Consider the following 17,292-nt stretch of genomic DNA (forward strand, 5'->3'; position numbering starts at 1 on the left):
AGTTATTCCACTGATGTCCTTTATAAAAAAAATCTGGTCACGTGTTGCATTTAACTGACATGTCTCTTTAGTCTTCTGTATTCTGGAACAATTCCTCAATCTGGTTTTGTCTTTTAAGACCTTGACCTTTTGAGGAGTGACTTTTTAGAACGTCTTCCAGTTTGGGTATGTCTGATGTTTCCTCATGATTAAATTCACATTATGCATTTTTGGTGGGAATACAAAAAAGCGATGTTGTAACCTTCTTAGGAGGCATTAGGTATCTATTTGTCCCATGACTCGTGGAGATAACCTTGAATATTTGGTTAGGGGTGTTTCAGGGGAGTGCTGGTATAAGCCTTACTGGAGTATGTTCAAGAACAAGTAAGAGGAAAGAAATTGGAGAAGAGTCCAGATAGCACTTTCCAGGAGTTTTGCTCTAAAGAATAAAGTCCATTGTGTTTGGGGACAAGGCTTCCTTCTTCTCCAGTAGAGCTGTATCCCATCTGTCTTCCATTGCCACGCTCAGGATCCTGGAGAGTTAGAATGTAGGAGACCCAGGCAGTTATATGTTCTGCATTTTTCACTGGTAGACTTAACCTAGGTTCCTCTAGACCCCTTCCCTTGAGCCCTTCTGGACCAGAGCCTCCCCCAATCTGAAAACCCCTCTCCCCTGGGTTTCCATCTCTGTGTGTTAGCTGAGGAGAAAGGGAGCTCCGATCCGATCCTTCAACCTAGAGTTGACTACTCCTGGTGATGTTGGTCCTATTGTTGCTTTCATTTTCAAGCTTGATGTGTACGAGGACATTTTTCCTGAGGTTGGAGTAGGGAGGAGGTATCCACATTGCCTTTTAATTAAAACCTTGGCCCATGTATCATAACCTAGGTGATACTGTGATGATTAAAGACTCTACTAAGACTGTCTTCTGTCTTCCCAGACCATTCACCCCTTTGTCTTCATTGCCCCCCAAAGTACCCCTTTTGTCTCGAGCGTTGTCTCTAGAGTCAACTTCTTATGAAACCTTCTGCCGTCTGGTTTTTCCTTTTTTCTTTTTTTCTGTCCTTTCCTGGTTCTGTGTTTGGGGATTCCATTTAGTTCCTCTTTGTTGTCTGATATCATGGAAGCAAGCTAACTGTGTGTCTGTTTTTATTGGGTTGGAAGATCTTGCTAACCTTGATGATTGTACTTGCTGGAAACTGCCACTAGATTTTCATTAGGAAAAAAACTATCCCAGCAGACTCCATGCTCGTGGTATAAAGATTAAATCATAGAATAGCAATCAGCCACAGGTCTGAAATAAGCAGAATGTGGCGTCTTATCTTTTGTTTCGTCTTTCTTTTGGGTGCTTTGTTCTCAGAAGAGCTGCTGTGTGGGTATGTATCATGTCCTGCAAATTCTGGTCTTCTGCCCTGTGTTTCTTATTTAAATGTAGGTCTTCATGGTATCTCTATCTGAGCACTGTTAGGTGTTTTATGTGTTTTGATCTGTGGTAACATTGTAACATTTTCCACATGCGATTGTACAGGTCTTTTGTTTCTGTTTTTAGTTCAGGGATTATTTTCTTGTGTTTATCTCAAAGGAGTCATGACGGTGTATTTAGTGTATTTTTCTCCTTGGTAAGCTGTATTCACATTATTTATATTTGAGTTGGTGCCTATTAAGGGCCATGAGATTTGGGATTTGTTGGCATTATGAGGTATATTGTGCTTTATTGTTAGTTATGATGTTACATTTTTTTCAGAAGCAGTATGTGTAATGAATATGGGCAATAATTTGTTCATGTGTGATTTATGGTGTAGTACATGTTCTTTTATTTTAATGTGAGTTTCGGTTGAGATTTTTTATGAAGAACTTAATGGGGCGCCTGGGTGGCTCAGTGGGTTAAAGCCTCTGCCTTCAGCTCAGGTCATGATCCCAGAGTCCTGGGATCGAGCCCCACATCGGGCTCTCTGCTCAGCAGGGAGCCTGCTTCCCCCTCTCTCTCTTTCTGCCTCTCTGCTTACTTGTGATCTCTGTCTGTCAAATAAATAAATAAAATCTTAAAAAAAAAAAAGACCTTCAAAGAACCTTCATATACTAATTTTTCAGCATTAACGATTTTGATTCATGGTTTTGATTTCAGCTATATACCCACCTGGGTCTCGGCTTCCTAGCCTTCCTTTATTACTGTTTTTTTTTTTTTTTTAATAGCAAATCTGTGGTCATCATTTTGTTCACAAAATTTCAGTGTGTATGCACACACTTTGTGTGTGTGTGTGTGTGTGTGTGTGTGTGTGGTATAGGCACAGTATCACTGATACAAGTTTTAGTGAAAAATACCAAAGACAATTCCCTAATACCATTAAATTAATAGCCAGTATTTACATTTTCCCAGTCATCCCAATTGTTTTTCAGGGTTTTTTTTTTTTTACTTGAATCAGGTTTTGGATAACGTCTATACATTGTATTTAGTTGATGTGTCTTTTAAATCTTTTAATCCCTAGTCCTTTCTTTCCATTGCCTTCCTTTCTTCTTGCAGTTTGTGAAGAAACAAAACTATTTTATGCACACACAACTTCCCAAGAATATGTCAAAAGTAGCGCTGCATATCTTGTCAGGAACCAAAGATTGTCTGGTTCCTCTTTTGTTATAGTAGTAGCATTGATGGTCATTGCCCACATAAAACAGTTTGTTAGGGATGGCAAGGGTATTTCTAAAGTAGGTTTTTAATTTATATGCTTATATTTGTACATAATACATTATAAATTAAAGTAAGTGTACATACTATTGTCGGCACCCTTTGCTTTTTTCATGAAGCTTTGTTCTAGTAATTGAGTAAAAGGCTTGGATATATTACCTACTAAATTTTTATTATTTTTAGGAAGAGTATCAACCAAAGTGTTCTTCACCCTTTGTGCCCTACTTGGTCTCTTCGTTTGTTTTTTTGGACACAGATTCTGGAAAACAGGTATTACTGATGTAGTTGCTATTTATGTGACTTATGGGTTTTTTTGCTTAAATTCTGCTGGGGAATTTGAATTTTAAGGAGGGGGAGCAACTGCTTATCTCCAGTTGTCTTCATAGATTTGTGTGTGGGTTCTTTTCAGTAAAGATTTTACTTAGTTGCTTTACTTACTTAGGTGAGTAAAGATTTTACTTAGTTACTTAGTTCAGTAAATATTTTACTTAGTTTACTTAGTTCAGTAAAGATTTTACTTAGTACATTTTAATTTTTTCTTTGAACAATGGAGTATAACCTCCTTTTACTAAGAGGGGAACAAAACTGGATTTACTCAGTGAACTTCTTCAATTGCTAGGTCAGCTAGCTGACTAAAAATAACTGGGGTTGGAAATCAGGACATTTGTATAAGAATGTGTGGATTTTGACAGTGGTGACTGACGTGGTTTCACATACATCAAGCAGCAGGTCTGTGATATATGTATATTGAAATGTCTGCTTGGTCCTGGGAGGTTCAGACTGCAAATAGGAGCTCCACAATCTTCTCTGTGAAACCCATCTGGGGAGTGGGATACAGTAGTCCCCTCTTATCCGTGGGGCATACTTTCCAAGTGTCCTAGTGGATGCCTGAAATTGTGGGCAGTACTTGAACCCTATATATAAATATATATATATATATTTTTTTTCCTATCCATACATACCTATGATAAAATTTAATTTATAAATTAGGCACAGTAAGAGATTAACAATAACTAATAATAAAATAGAATAATGGCAAGATGCTATAATAAAAGGTCAGCGTGATCCCTCTCTCTCAAAATATCTTATTGTCTTGCACTTATCCTTCCTCTGTTGATGTGAGATGATAAGATGCCCATACGATGAGATGAAGTGAGGTGAATGATGCAGGTAGGAATTGTGACATGGTGTTAGGCTACTGTTGACCTTCTGTTGGAACCTCAGAAGGAGGATCATCTGCTTCTGGACTGTGGGGTAACTGAAGTCATGAGAAGAGAAACCATGAAGAGGGGGACTACTAGATAAATTATGCTCACTGAATTGATTTGAATTTTGGGGCTGCCCTTTGTGTAACAGTGTTGGCAATCACTAAAAAAAAAAAATCCTTATTCATTAACGAGAACTATAACAGAGCATCAAGGAAAGAGTGAAAATAATACTGATCTCAAACTTTTTAAACTTGCTTTAATAAATTATGAATTGTGGGGGCGCCTGGGTGGCTCATTTGGTTAAGTGTCTGACTCTGATCTCAGTTCAGATCTTGATCTCACCATCATGAGTTCAAGCTCTGTGTTGGGCTCCATGCTGGGCCTGGAGCCTACTTTAAAAAAAAAATTATGAATTGAAATATGCAACTCCTTCATTATTATATTTTCTCCTTGATTGAATAGAAAATATTCTGAGGAATGTTTAATTCCTCAAAGTATAGAATGACTCTATAACAAAGAACTTAATTGCTTAGCTCTGGGCAAGGTCCCAAAGATACTACTAGGTATTTTAATGGATGAAGACAGTGATTAATTATTCAGCCTAAACAGGAAAGGATAAATTAAAGGAAGTTATAGAAGTTACTTTAAAAAAAATTATTTATTTATTTGTCAGAGGGAGAGAGAGTGAGTACACGCATAAGCAGGGGGAGCAGCAGGCAGAGGGAGAAACAGGTTCCTTGTTGAACAAGGAACCTGATGCAGGACTCGATCCCAGGACCCTGGGATCATGACCTGAGCTGAACACAGATGCTTAACAGACTGAGCCACCCAGGCTTCCCAAAAGTCACTTTTTACTTTGAAATATTTTGTTATTTTTCCTTACCTTTTATTTTTTGCTCATGTAACAAATTAAATCTATTGTGTAGTTTCAGATCAGACACAATGACAGAAGTATACCATTCTTGTTTTCAGTGGGAAGTACAGGGATATTAAAATGAGCTATGAAATTAACAGTTAACAATTTACCAATTGATACTGACCTCTATGCTGTGTATCTAATAGTTAATACTTTAATACTGTATTCATTTAATATTTACTCCCACTCACTTCTAAATTTTTCCTGTCTTTCAGGTGTATCTTTCCTCAGAATGTCCTAATATGTGTGAATTCTGAATGCTTAAGCATGTATTTGTAGGTTTGAAATTTAAATTGCACTGTGAAAAGAATACCTAACCGTAGCTTCTATTTTTTTTCTCTTCTTTTTCGGGTGGTTTGCTACTAGAATTATTTTTCATAGGCTTTATCTTCATGGGTTTCTTCTTCTACATACCGATTACAAGACTGACACTTCTTACGTATGATGGTAAGTGAAGATAATAATTGGGAAGAAAGAGGTTGTGTTCATACTCCCTCTTTCTTTCTATAGTTTGAACGGTATTGTGTGTGATATTTGTTATGTGTGTAAATAATGAGCCACTTATACTTGAAACAGCTTTTCTAGGCTGCTCATTTAGACCATCTCTTCTGGAATTTTTATTTATTTATTTATGTATTAAGATTTTATTTATTTATTTGACAGACAGAGATCACAAGTAGGCAAAGAGGCAGGCAGAGAGAGAGGGGGAAGCAGGCTCCCTGCTGCACAGAGAGCCTGATGGCGGGGCTCGATCCCAGGACTCTTGGGATCATGACCCGAGCTGAAGGCATAGGCTTAACCCACTGAGCCACCCAGGCACCCCTCTTCTGGATTTTTAATTTGCTTGGTGAATTCCGTGGTACTTAGGGAAGGGAAGGGCTATGTTGCTGTAGTCCAGCTATGTGGTATATTGAAGATATGAGATTTACAACAATCAAAATATTTTAAGATTTTCTTTATCTTCAAACAAACACAACCCATCCTTCTTTGTCACATTTAGCAGAATGCTTGTTGCCCCTTCTTCCTTAGCCCCGATTTATGGGTTGTGCCAAACCACACCTATCACTTGCCTGGGAGGTTTGGCTCACCTGCTGGTTTCTGCAGCAATGACCAGCCTGTCCTTAGGGAAGGCCTCCCTGTGCTGGAGTCCTGACATCGCCTCAGTGCCTGACCCACAGAAAGGCTAAGGCTGCCTCTGGCAATGGTATTGTGTGTCTAAGGCATGTGGTAGGAAAAGCTGCCTCTGGTCAAACAGTTCATCTTCTCCTTCTGTGCAGTTCGTCTGATTCTGACAGCCGTCGCTGGAAGCGTTGGTGGGATTCTCCTGGTAGCTGCTTGGTGGCGATTCGGAATCCTCCTGTTTTGCATGCTGTGTGTTGGATTAGAGCTGGGCTTCCTCATCTCCTCAGTGACGTTCTTTGCCCTGCTGGGTAGGAGATGTGTAATGTTTTCTGCGTTCAGTTTGCTGTTTGCAAGACCTCATTTGGGTTCTCTAGGTGCAAATACTGCCCCATCGGGGACTTGGGGCCTTGCCTGTAGAGTTCTGGAAATTTCTATGGATGATATGGCACTTGAGGGAGGGCCAATATAAAGTGACTCATGAGCACTGAAGCCCGGTGTATCCCACAGATGAGCTTGGCACAGCTGTGCTGGCAGCTGGGTTGGGAACCTGGTGCTTCGTTCCTGGGTTGTCTTTTACCCTGACCGTCACTCCTGCCACCTGCCAAACTCCGGGCATTCTCACATACCTACTAAAGGGTGGCAGCACGGGATGGTTCTGGGAATTTTTTTTTTTTTTTTAAGTAATCCAGTTTCTATGAGTTTTAAGAATGTGGTTAACTTGTAATTTAACTATCTTTTGTAAGGTTGGAGAAATTTCCCTTTATACTTCTAAGGTTCTTCAGCTGGTCTAATCATTAAATTAACATAAGATAGACTAACAAAAGGACAAATTTAATTTTGTATGTATAGGAGCCCCTTAAAAATATGGGCCCAAAGGCTGTCCAGCAGCTGAGGCTTCATTGTCATCCTAAGCTAAGGAATGGGGTAGGTGCCTGGGGTTTGCAAGGTGGGGAGTGCAACTCGCAAGGAAAGAAGAAGAGCAGGCTTATGGTAATCAGGTGTTTGCCCTCTCAGGCAGGTGAGCATCTCAGATAAAATAGTTATCATGCGTAGTTGCTCTCTTTCTGAATCAGGCTCCCTGTGTAAATGCTTGTAGGCAGTTAGTGAAGCAGTTAAAGTTTTTCCTGACTCTGCTGGGTCCTGATTGCCTTCAACTCAAAATAATCCACATGCCAAAGTGTACATTTTGGAGTGGCATATTCTGTCCCCTTCCACTTTGCGGTTGTATAAGAACTTAACGTTTCCTGATTGTTGTCAAAAATATTAAAAAAAAAAAAGTATTTATGTTCTAAGGTACTCTGCTATACTATTTCCTTTTTGTGATAATGTTTAGTTCTTCTGTTATGTATATCAACATCAGATTAAAGTTGATGGAAATATTAGATATAAGAACTATCTCTTGAGGCTGTCATCTCTTGAGCACACATGATATAATTTACAGAGTACGGTTGGCTCTCTGAAGATATTTTTTTCAAGACCAGAAAGAATTGACAAGCAGTGTGTTTACTGTCCATCCAAGTCCCTTTGTTCTGATTTTAGCCAAACCTACAGTCAGGTTCATTCTCACAGGCCCCCTTGCCGGTAGCTTTTTATCTAGATTGATACAAAGTAGCAGTGTTTAGATTTGGCTAAAGGATAGGTTCACAGGGACATTTGTTGAAAATGCAGATTCGGGGCCCTATTCCCTAAGTGCTAAATGAACTACTTAATGAGCTCCTTTACCTTTCTTTGCCAGTGCTTGGAGAATGGAGGCATGATTGTTTCAAATTTTTAATAGTTAATGTGTTTATTTGTGAACTGTCTCACTGATGAAGGGCAGTTAGGGTGACTGTCTCCAGTGGGTGCAAAATCGTATTTTTTAAGCATTAAAATTTGAGAAATACTGACTAACTCTCAGATCTAATGCAGTCAGTACTGTTTTCACCTGATGATGTCAATAGCAAAGAGCTTATGCTCTGAAAGGGTCAGTCTTCACATGCTTGCATCACAACTACTATTTTTAATCCCTGGATTTCTTGACTTTTTTTTTTTTTTTTTTTAAAGCTACATGTGTATTTTGTGGAGGTTAAAGCAGTTAAACTACAGAATATGATCCATAAATTCACTTTCTGAGAATGTGGAGTTCCAAGGTCACATCTTCCCCCTCTTCCAGGATTCCTGGGTCTCAACATATGGGCTACCTCCAGTTGGACTAAATGGTGGTGCCAGTATCAGTAAAACTGTCCGGCTTATGTTCTCGCTATTTAAATGTAAGGGTTTAGCGGAAGCTCAGGCAAGTGGTTAGCCCCTGTCTTTCCTGATATTCCAGGATGCAGGGCCTGGGCAGGAAATTCACTGATGACAAAAATATAGTGAGTGGATTTTGCTGCTCATATTGGGTAGGAGTTCATATAGTTAGCTCTGAATGCCATTTACTTGCACTTTTTACTTTGCAGTACAAAATCATAGAGTGATAGAAACATAGAGCAAGGAAGGATGATACAGAGGTTAGACACGAAATAGTTCAATCTTCTCATTTTACAGGTTAGGAAACTGGGCCCTAGTATCACGGCTAGTGAATGGAAGAGCTTGGACTAGTCCAGCCTCTTCTAAATTTTCTAGGGAATAAAAGCAGAGCATTTACCTGCTTGATTTTCCTCCCACTCCTCAACCTTCTAAGACACATCCTTCAAAGGGGATTATACTGGCAGTTAAATGAAAAAAGTCAGAATTCATTTCTAATTGCCAATCTGTTCCCTGGTGGTCATAATAAACCTTTGATGTATGTCTGTGTTTAGATGTTGAGAAAATGAAATTGAACTTGGTAAACCTGCTGTTAACTCTTGCTTTCTTTTTGCAGGAAACCTGAAGATTTTTCAAGACGATGGTGTATTCTGGGTGACCTTCTCTTGTATAGCTGTTATCATTCCTGTAGTTTTCATGGGCTGCCTGAGAATAGTGAGTGTTTTCATCAAGTGAGATTTATTCATGCTACTGTCCCGGGCCTTCAGTTGCTGTTCACTTACTGCATCATTTTGCATGTTTTATTTACTGGGGAGAGCTACGTGAGAATCTTTAGGAGATGATGAATTTTAAATAGTCTTGTTACTGTGAAAGCAAGGGAAGTTCTGATTAAAATTAGCACACAGTGCTTTTTTCATCAAGTGGGGCAGGTCACCGCTGTCCGTATGCTTTGAACGGTGGGAGCAGAGAGGTTGGGCTCGTGTAAACGCACAAGCGGTGTCTCCAGATGAAGCGTTCTTCGTCTAGTTAGACTTTATTAATGAGGTTCTTCCCTAGGAAAGACATTTTCTATGATGAAAGTAAACCGTGTTTTAAGAACTCACTGTGGGTGTCAAAGGTGGTTGTCAGTTTAACCTTACAGCTAACCTTTATTCAGCTCTGAGACTTGACCCCGTTTCCTGTGCCCTGAGGGAGCAGAAGTGAGTCCCTGTGAGTGGGGAGGGTTAGAATCTATTCCTTGTTCTGCCAGTGGTGATGCCTAAACACTCGTACTCTTCCACAGCTGAACATACTGACTTGTGGATTCGTTGGCTCCTACTCGGTGGTCTTGGCCTTTGACAGTTACTTGTACACAAGCCTTTCTTACATCACTTTGAATGTACTCAAGAGAGCACTCCATGAGGATTTCCACAGAGCTTTCACAAATGTGCCTTTTCAAACTAATGGTAAGACTAAATCCGAGAACACTAGCCTACTTGTGCTAACAAGAACACTTGGTAACTAGATTGAAAGAAGGTTAACTGGACAAGAGGAGAAAACTCACACTATACAAATGCTATTAGAGTCTTCTGTTAATGTTCACTTATGATCATAGGAGCAAAAAATTCAAATTTGTAAGGAGGTTGAAGTTCCTACTTCTAAAAATCTTCTAAATGAACTTTGTTAAGAAATTTCTCATCCAGGATTATTCTGGTTACCTGGTCAATTTCCAGTTGGGGTGGGATGAAAATGACAGTCTGATTTTTAAAGTTATTCCTTTGTTTCCCTCGTTTAAAGAAGCATGTAATTTGCTACTTGAAAGAGAAAAAGTGATTTTCAATCAGTAGGTGTTATTGTTTCTGCAATTTTAAGATTCTACCCATTAAAGCTTCTCCATTAACTTTTTGAAGAAAAAAAAAGTACTAAATTAGATTACTAAATTACTAAATCAGATGTTCACAACGATGTGTAGGATGTATTGGTTTCAGAAATGTTAAAATATGGAAGATGGAAAAGCATGTCTTGGAATTGAAGATCTATAAGCATAGTCCTGATTGCTGTGAATATTTAAGGGCAAATCTTTCCCTCTACCATCCTGAGCCTACCCTCACTGGATAAGAGGTTGATGGTAGAGACCTTGAAATCCAGGTGTCTTGCAAGTTTTACATACAAAACAATATTTTGTCCAACCTTTGCCAGCAGCTCAGTTAGTCTGTTGAACTGTTGAACCTTCTGTACCTGCTCTGCGTGAAGAGGGTGGCCCCTGCATTGAGTGTAATGGGAGAAAAGAGAGCAGAGTGGCGTCTCGTGTTCTGCACGTGTGTTCCGCAGATGTGTTCCACACATCTCGTGATGTGTGTTTGTGGGGTATAGCTGGAGGACTGGACTGCTTTCTCTCCACCCCAGCCCCAGGAAAACACAATGAACAACCACGCCTGTGGGCACTGGTCATAGAGTATTGGAATTCCAGGGATCCAAACAACGGATTCCTTACAGCCTCTCCGGACTTTCAAGTGCCTGTAACAGAAAATTCCCATTTTAAAATTTAAGACTAGCTTCCTTATTCATTCCTCGGTTGTAAGTGAGGAAATACACGTTTGGCCAAACTCACCAGAAAGTCTAATATTGCTGAGAAAGAATGACACAGATTTAAACTCTGAAAGGTTAAGTGTTAGAGCTCTTTTAGATTGCGAAATATAAGAGTTCAAACTGCTTTTCTGCTGTTTTTTTTAGACTTTATTATCCTGGCAGTATGGGGGATGCTTGCCGTAAGTGGAGTGACGTTACAGATGCGAAGAGAAAGAGGGCAGCCATTTTTTCCTGCCCACCCGTACAAGTTATGGAAGCGAGAGAGGGAGCGCAGAGTAACGAATGTTCTGGACCCTAGCTACCACATCCCTCCATTGAGAGAGAGGCTCTACTGCCGACTAACCCAGATCAAAGAACTCTTCCGGAAGGAACAGCCAGCTGGAGAGAGAACACCCCTGCTTCTGTAGATACCAAAAGGCTTGGTCATTGTGATCTTGAAGTACAAGTCAAGCGTTGCCCAGCTTTGGTGTGTATGCCCAGCCTGCTTCAGCCATCTCCAGTGCAAGTCTGAGAAGAAAGCAGGCTTTTGTATCTATCTGTGCTTTGTACCATATTGTGGTGTCCTTATTGATATATTATCAAAAGGTACCCTTCTTTCTTTTATTTTTAATTGTGGTAAAATTACACATTTACTGTATCAATCATAAAGTGTATAGTTCAGTAGGCACTTTGTTTTTGCCTCTTATTGCTTAAAATGCTAATTTAAATACTAAATTATGTCAGTTATTTGAAAACAGGTCAACTTATATAGATAATAAAACTTTGATATGGATATAATGGCCTCTTTTTTTTCTTTAAAGGCCCTTAAAGGAGTGTTGACATCTCATTTCCAATTTAAAGTGCATTAGAATTGTTTCTTAGGAAGCCAGTTGGCTCCTACCCCAATCTGTAGTCCCATAAGTAAGGAAACCTTTTAAAATTTGCATTTTGTAGTTCTTTCTGCTAAATTGGTGGGTATTAGCATTGATGTCAAATACAGGTTTCAAAAATTTTCTTTTATATTCTTTGTACCATCTGTGTTTTAGTGATGAGGGAGTCAAAAAGGAATCATGTAATTTAAAGGAGCTGCTTTGAATTAGGACCTTGGATTCTGTAGCAAAGTCCTTTCAGTTTTGACCCTTTTCCTCCACAAGCAAGCATGTGGATGCCCTGCACTGCATACTCACTCCTCATGGCCTTTTGTCTTAACTGTCAGAGAGGCTGCATCTGGTTCTGCTGTGGATTGTAAGCTGGGGACTCTGGCATGCCTGAATCATAGTGACGGTGCTTGTCGTTGGTTGTATATACATCTGTGAGTTAACCACTATTTAAATGATGCTGCTTTTTTTTAAAGTACAATAGATTTCCAAAGTTTCAGGTAACTGGAAAATTTTCAGTTTTTGCATTTAAAATTGTTTCAAGAAAGGCTGAAACAAAGTGCAGACATACAAAACTAATCATTTTTGCTTTGCAAAATTACACACAGGTGTTAACTATTCTGTAATCCTGTTTATATTAACTTCAATAATACTTACTTGAACATTTTTTTAATCCCTTTAGGGCTTCTGACTTCTGTCATATCTTTGCACATTCTAACAAAGTTCTGTGGAATGTTTGTGAGTTATTTTCCATACCATCAAAATGTATTGCCACTGAAGACTAAAGACAGAGCACACTTTTTTGGAGGCTTGAAACAAATTGTTTAAAAGTTTTCATAATTTGAGTAATAAAAAGCCACTTTGTATAATTTTTTAAAATAATAAATGCCTATTTTGAAAATAATGCTAAAAAGTCTCATTAAATTTTTTTTTTATGATTTTATTTATTTATGACAGATCACAAGTAGGCAGAGAGGCAGGCAGAGAGAGCTCCAGGGGGAAGCAGGCTCTCCACTGAGCAGAGAGCCCAATGTGGGGCTCGATCCCAGGTCCCTGAGAGCATGACATGAGCTGAAGGCAGAGGCTTAACCCACTGAGCCACCCAGGTGCCCCTCATTAAGTTTTTATAAAATTTTTTGACCAACTCTATTTGTACGACAGCAATAAAGACAGGATAGAAGTTTCATAGGTATAAAATGACTTCCATCTGGAGAATTCAATCTTTATCTTAAAAATTCAGTTTAAGCCTAAATGAAACAATAGGAAATGAAGGAAATCTGAGGCAGTGTGTTAACATTTATACCGCTTGTTAGAAGGAAAGCTGGTATCTTTGGTGGATTAATTCATGTTGGTGTCCTTAGCACTTCAGGTTTGTCCAACTGAAGAAAAGTAAAAAGTAGTAGTATCAGAAAATTCATTATAATATTCCTAAAATGTTTTAGTTCTGATTAACCTGTTATAGGTTAGCTACCAGGTTATCAAACCACGGCAGTTAACTAGTGCTATGTAGAAGGCTGGGAGAGAAAATGGGTTCTACCAAGGAAACTGCTAGACTATTAGACCAGGTACAGACCTTAGAGATATGTGATCTGACCCTTTACTTTATAACTGAAGACATTTTTTTCTAAATTTATTTATTTGACAAAGATCACAAGTAGGCAGAGAGGCAGGCAGAGAGAGAGAGGAAGGGAAGCAGCTCCTTGCTGAGCAGAGAGACTGATGTGGGGCTTGATCCCAGGACCCTGAGATCATGACCTGAGCCGAAGGCAGAGGCTTAACCCAATGAGCCACCCAGGCGCCCCTAACTGAGGAAATTCTTGACCAAGGAGTCAATTAAGTCACTATTATCAATAATAGTGCCCAGATCAAAATTTGGGATACCTAACTTCCATCCAAATGTGCTTTATACTGTATCAGAATGAAAATATAAATCATTGATTATTTTCAGTTTTCTTCTGCTGGTGAATTGGTGACAACACAGTGAGAAGGCAGCCTTCTGCAAGCAGAGGAGAGGCCTCAGTGGAAACCAACCTCGACCTTGGACTTCCAGCCTCCAGAATGGTGAGAAAATAAATTTCTGCTTAAGCCACTCCATGTATGGTATTTCATGGCAGCCCTAGCTAGAAACTAATACAATTTAGAAATCATTTTACCCTGATTCTTGATTGGAAGACTTCTGGGCAATCTGGCCACTGTGATCGTAAGGACCACTCTATGAAGTGGAGGTAGAGAGGGGCTCAAGCTAGTGGAAACTTGGGCTTACCCAGGGACTACCATATAATCATTACACTGGGGAGGTTGGCAGGTCTGGATCAGGCTATATCAGCAACAACAAGAAACCCCCCCACATACAATGATAGTAGTTTTTACTTTGATCTCACTTTTACTTATTACATAAATAAGTGTTGAATTCCTAAGTGCCAGGCCATGCCTTGGGTACTAGGAAGAAGATGGCAGAATATGCTAGCATGGCGTTTCGAGTGTGATGAGACAGGTACTGGAGTAGTTACCCAGAGGAGGTACAATATGCAATGAAATTTAAAATGGACAAGGGGATGGAATCCGGGATGCCAGGGGAGAATTCCTTGAAATGACACTGAAGCTGAAATTGGAAGATGAGTAGGAGTAACCAAACCACCAGGAGGCTGAGTGCATTCCATGTGGTGGGGTTGAAAGCATAAGGAGGAGCTTCGAGGCCTTCCCTTCTCTGTGGAGAGCCCCCAGGGGCGTCTCTCCCTCTCCCTGCCAGTCCTTGCAGCCCTTCACTTTGGGCTTGGTGGGGTCAGCGAGCCCATTCTCAGCTTTCCACATTTTGAGCCAGAAAGGATGTTGTTGGTGTTGTTTTTTTAAAAATGGAGATGTAATTGACCTCCCACACTATGTAAGTTTAAGGTATAGTATGTGGATTTGGTATATTGATGTTACGGTAGGATTACCACCATAGAGTGAGCTGATGCCTCTGTCATGTCACATAATTATTCTTTTTGTGGAAACAGGATCCAGTCTCTTGGCAGCCTTGAAGTTTATAATACAGTAGTGTTGACCATAATCCCTAGTGCATTTGAGCTCCAGATTTTGTCTATTAATTCTGAGTTCATTCCTCCCTTAAATAACATTTCCCCAATTCTCCCGCCTCTAGCTGCTGGTAACCACCATTTTTGGATTTTTGAGATTCCACACAGAAGTGGTATCATCTAGTGTTTGTCTTTCTTTGGCTTCTCTCACTTGGCATAGTTCTCTCAAGGTCCATCCATGTTTTTTGGAAATGGCAGGATTTCTTTTTTTTTTCCACAGCTGAACCATGTTTAATTATAAATACACACACAAACCCCCACATCTTTATCTGCTCATCCACTGATGGACGCTTAGGATGTTTCCCTGTTTTGGTTATTGTGAATAATGCTGCAGTAAACATGGGAATTAGCCATTTTTATAAGATCTTGCTTTTCATTTCCTTTGGCTATATACCCAGAAGTGAGATTACTAGATCGTATGGTGGTTCTGTTTTTATTGTCTGTCTTCCTTGTTAAATTTTATCTATACTATAAAACTGCATAGAGCACACCTTGTCTTTTTGTTTACCTTTTTCTTCTCCTCCCAAGACCCTAGAATTTAGGAGGTGTTTCCTGGCAGGGGGGTCAGAACACTTGAGTGATCTGCAAGCTGTGGTCATCAAATTCTTTCCTTCTGTTCCAGAGTCCTATTAACATACCTCTATATAAGTATAATATACCTACTCCATTGCCCCCAGGGTGAATTCCTTCCTTTGGAAGGAGGTTAAAGGATGGCCATACCAACCTTTTTTTCTTTGTAGTTCTTAGGGGTTAGAAGGCTTGTTCACCTGAGGTTCATGGCTCCTCCTGCTAATGGGTTCTCTATTGTCCAGACTGGCTTGTGTGTTATCTGGCTTGCCTGAACTTGTGGTGAGTGCACTGGGCAGGACATGGATACCTGTGTCTGGGAGCTTTAAGGAAGGGGGTGGAAGATTAGAAAGTGATGCAGATGGACATAGTAGTCAAGACACATTAAGTGTGCCTTTGCTCCCCAGTTGTCCAGTCAGCAATTGAACTGGACCTCATCACCTTTTTAAAAAAATTTTATTTTAGAGAGTCGCACAATGACAGGAGTAAGCACATGAGCAGGGGGAAAGGGTAGAGGAAGGAGAGAATCCCAAGCAGACTCTGCACTGAGTGCTGAGTGCAGGGCTCTATCTCACAACCCTGAGATGACTTGAGCCAAAACCAAGAGTTAGACACTTAACCAACTGAGCCATCCAGGAGCTCCAACACCTTTTTAAAATAAACCAGCTGCTTTATTTCGAGCAGGAGACCATCCATATATCAAAATTGCTTAACACTGAATATATGTATTGCTAGGGTTGGGCCTAGGGTTCTAGAGGACTATTTTCATGGACAGAATTAAAGGCTTTTCTCTGGGGGGGGGGGATCTCTCATCTTGCTTATTAATGCCTGACAGTTTTGGGGCACCTGGGTGGCTCAGCCAGTTAAGCATCTGCCTTTGGCTCACGTCATGATCTCAGGGTCCTGGGATGGAGCCCCGAGTCACGTCTGGCTTCCCTACTCAATGGGGAGTTGGTTTCTCCCTTTGCTCCTCCCCATGCTCATACTGTCTCTCTCTTCCTCTCAAATAAAATCTTAAAAAAAAAAAAAAAGCCTGAAAGTTTTTCAACACAGGCTAGTCTTCCATTTCACATGTAGAACTACTCTTCTTCCAAACCAACTCTCCCACTTGAATTCCTTCAATGATATATACCGGTGATTCTCTACTGAATTTTCTCCTGAATGATGTTTTTAACCTCTTATATTCTATAGGTCTAGAGTCTGCATGACCAGGAATAAAATTATTATAAAGATTTTTATTTAAATTCAGTTAGTTAGAGATAGGTCTTAAAATGAACATATTCTAGAAGTTATTTAACATTTGAGGTATTCATTCACTTGATCTCACATCAACCATTGATTTGGTAGCACTGATTATTTGACCACTGAGTGGTGCTGAAATCTAAGATGAGGCTGATACATCCTTGGCATTTTAAAGTAGCCAAGGGCTAGCCCTATTCGTCCTGAACTGTCTGGACGGACAAAAGCAATTTGCTGAGGCTTGGGATTATGCAGTGACAAGCTCTTGGAACCTAGATTCTAACCAGCTTTCCTCTTTGTTAGTTTTATAGAAAGCTGAAAATGTAGCTTTCCTACCAATGTCTGATACCCAAAAAGTGTATATCCTGTGCTTCAAGATTAGGATGTATTTACTCTGGGTCTAGTTCTACTTACTGTACTGATTTCAACATAGTGAATTTTCTGACGGCTTTAGCTATTCCAAAGCCATGGGTTTATGCTTTGCCTTTCATGTGAGTTTAATCCTTTATTCCTCATGGCAAAAAAAACTTGCAAGGGTTATCATTAACTGAAAAAAACCTGAGTAACCAAGGTGTAGTTGAGATTCCAATTGTGTGTGTGGGTGTGTGTGTGTATGTTTAACAGCATTTATAGATTAAGTTTTTCTGATTCACAAGAAACTTTTAATTACCTCTGGGAAGACATGGGTTGTAGGAAGAGACTGACTTTGAAATGTAATATTTTCTGTATGCTGGATTTTTAACTGTATACATTTATTTTTCCTTTATGTAAAAGATAAATTGTAACAAAAAGGAACATAACAAACTCTTGAGAATTTATACACCGGGAATAGGTACAGTATATAAAATATGTACATAGATG

The 17,292-nt window shown here is 39.7% G+C and overlaps 1 protein-coding gene across 1 annotated transcript in view; it reads left to right on the top strand.

Annotated features, from left to right (window-relative positions):
- Positions 1-12,459, top strand: part of TM7SF3 (transmembrane 7 superfamily member 3) — a 34,253-nt gene extending 21,794 nt beyond the window's left edge. The window contains exons 7-12 of the mRNA XM_080811431.1: positions 2,841-2,927; positions 5,148-5,228; positions 6,059-6,211; positions 8,743-8,840; positions 9,409-9,571; positions 10,839-12,459. Coding sequence (XP_080667557.1) covers positions 2,841-2,927; positions 5,148-5,228; positions 6,059-6,211; positions 8,743-8,840; positions 9,409-9,571; positions 10,839-11,101 — 845 coding nt within the window. The 3' untranslated portion in view covers positions 11,102-12,459. The remainder of the gene's footprint in view (positions 1-2,840; positions 2,928-5,147; positions 5,229-6,058; positions 6,212-8,742; positions 8,841-9,408; positions 9,572-10,838) is intronic.
- The last annotated feature ends 4,833 nt before the right edge of the window (positions 12,460-17,292 follow it).

The sequence above is a fragment of the Martes martes genome (genome assembly GCF_963455335.1).
Source record: "Martes martes genome assembly, chromosome: 8".
Classification (NCBI taxonomy): Eukaryota; Metazoa; Chordata; class Mammalia; order Carnivora; family Mustelidae; genus Martes; species Martes martes.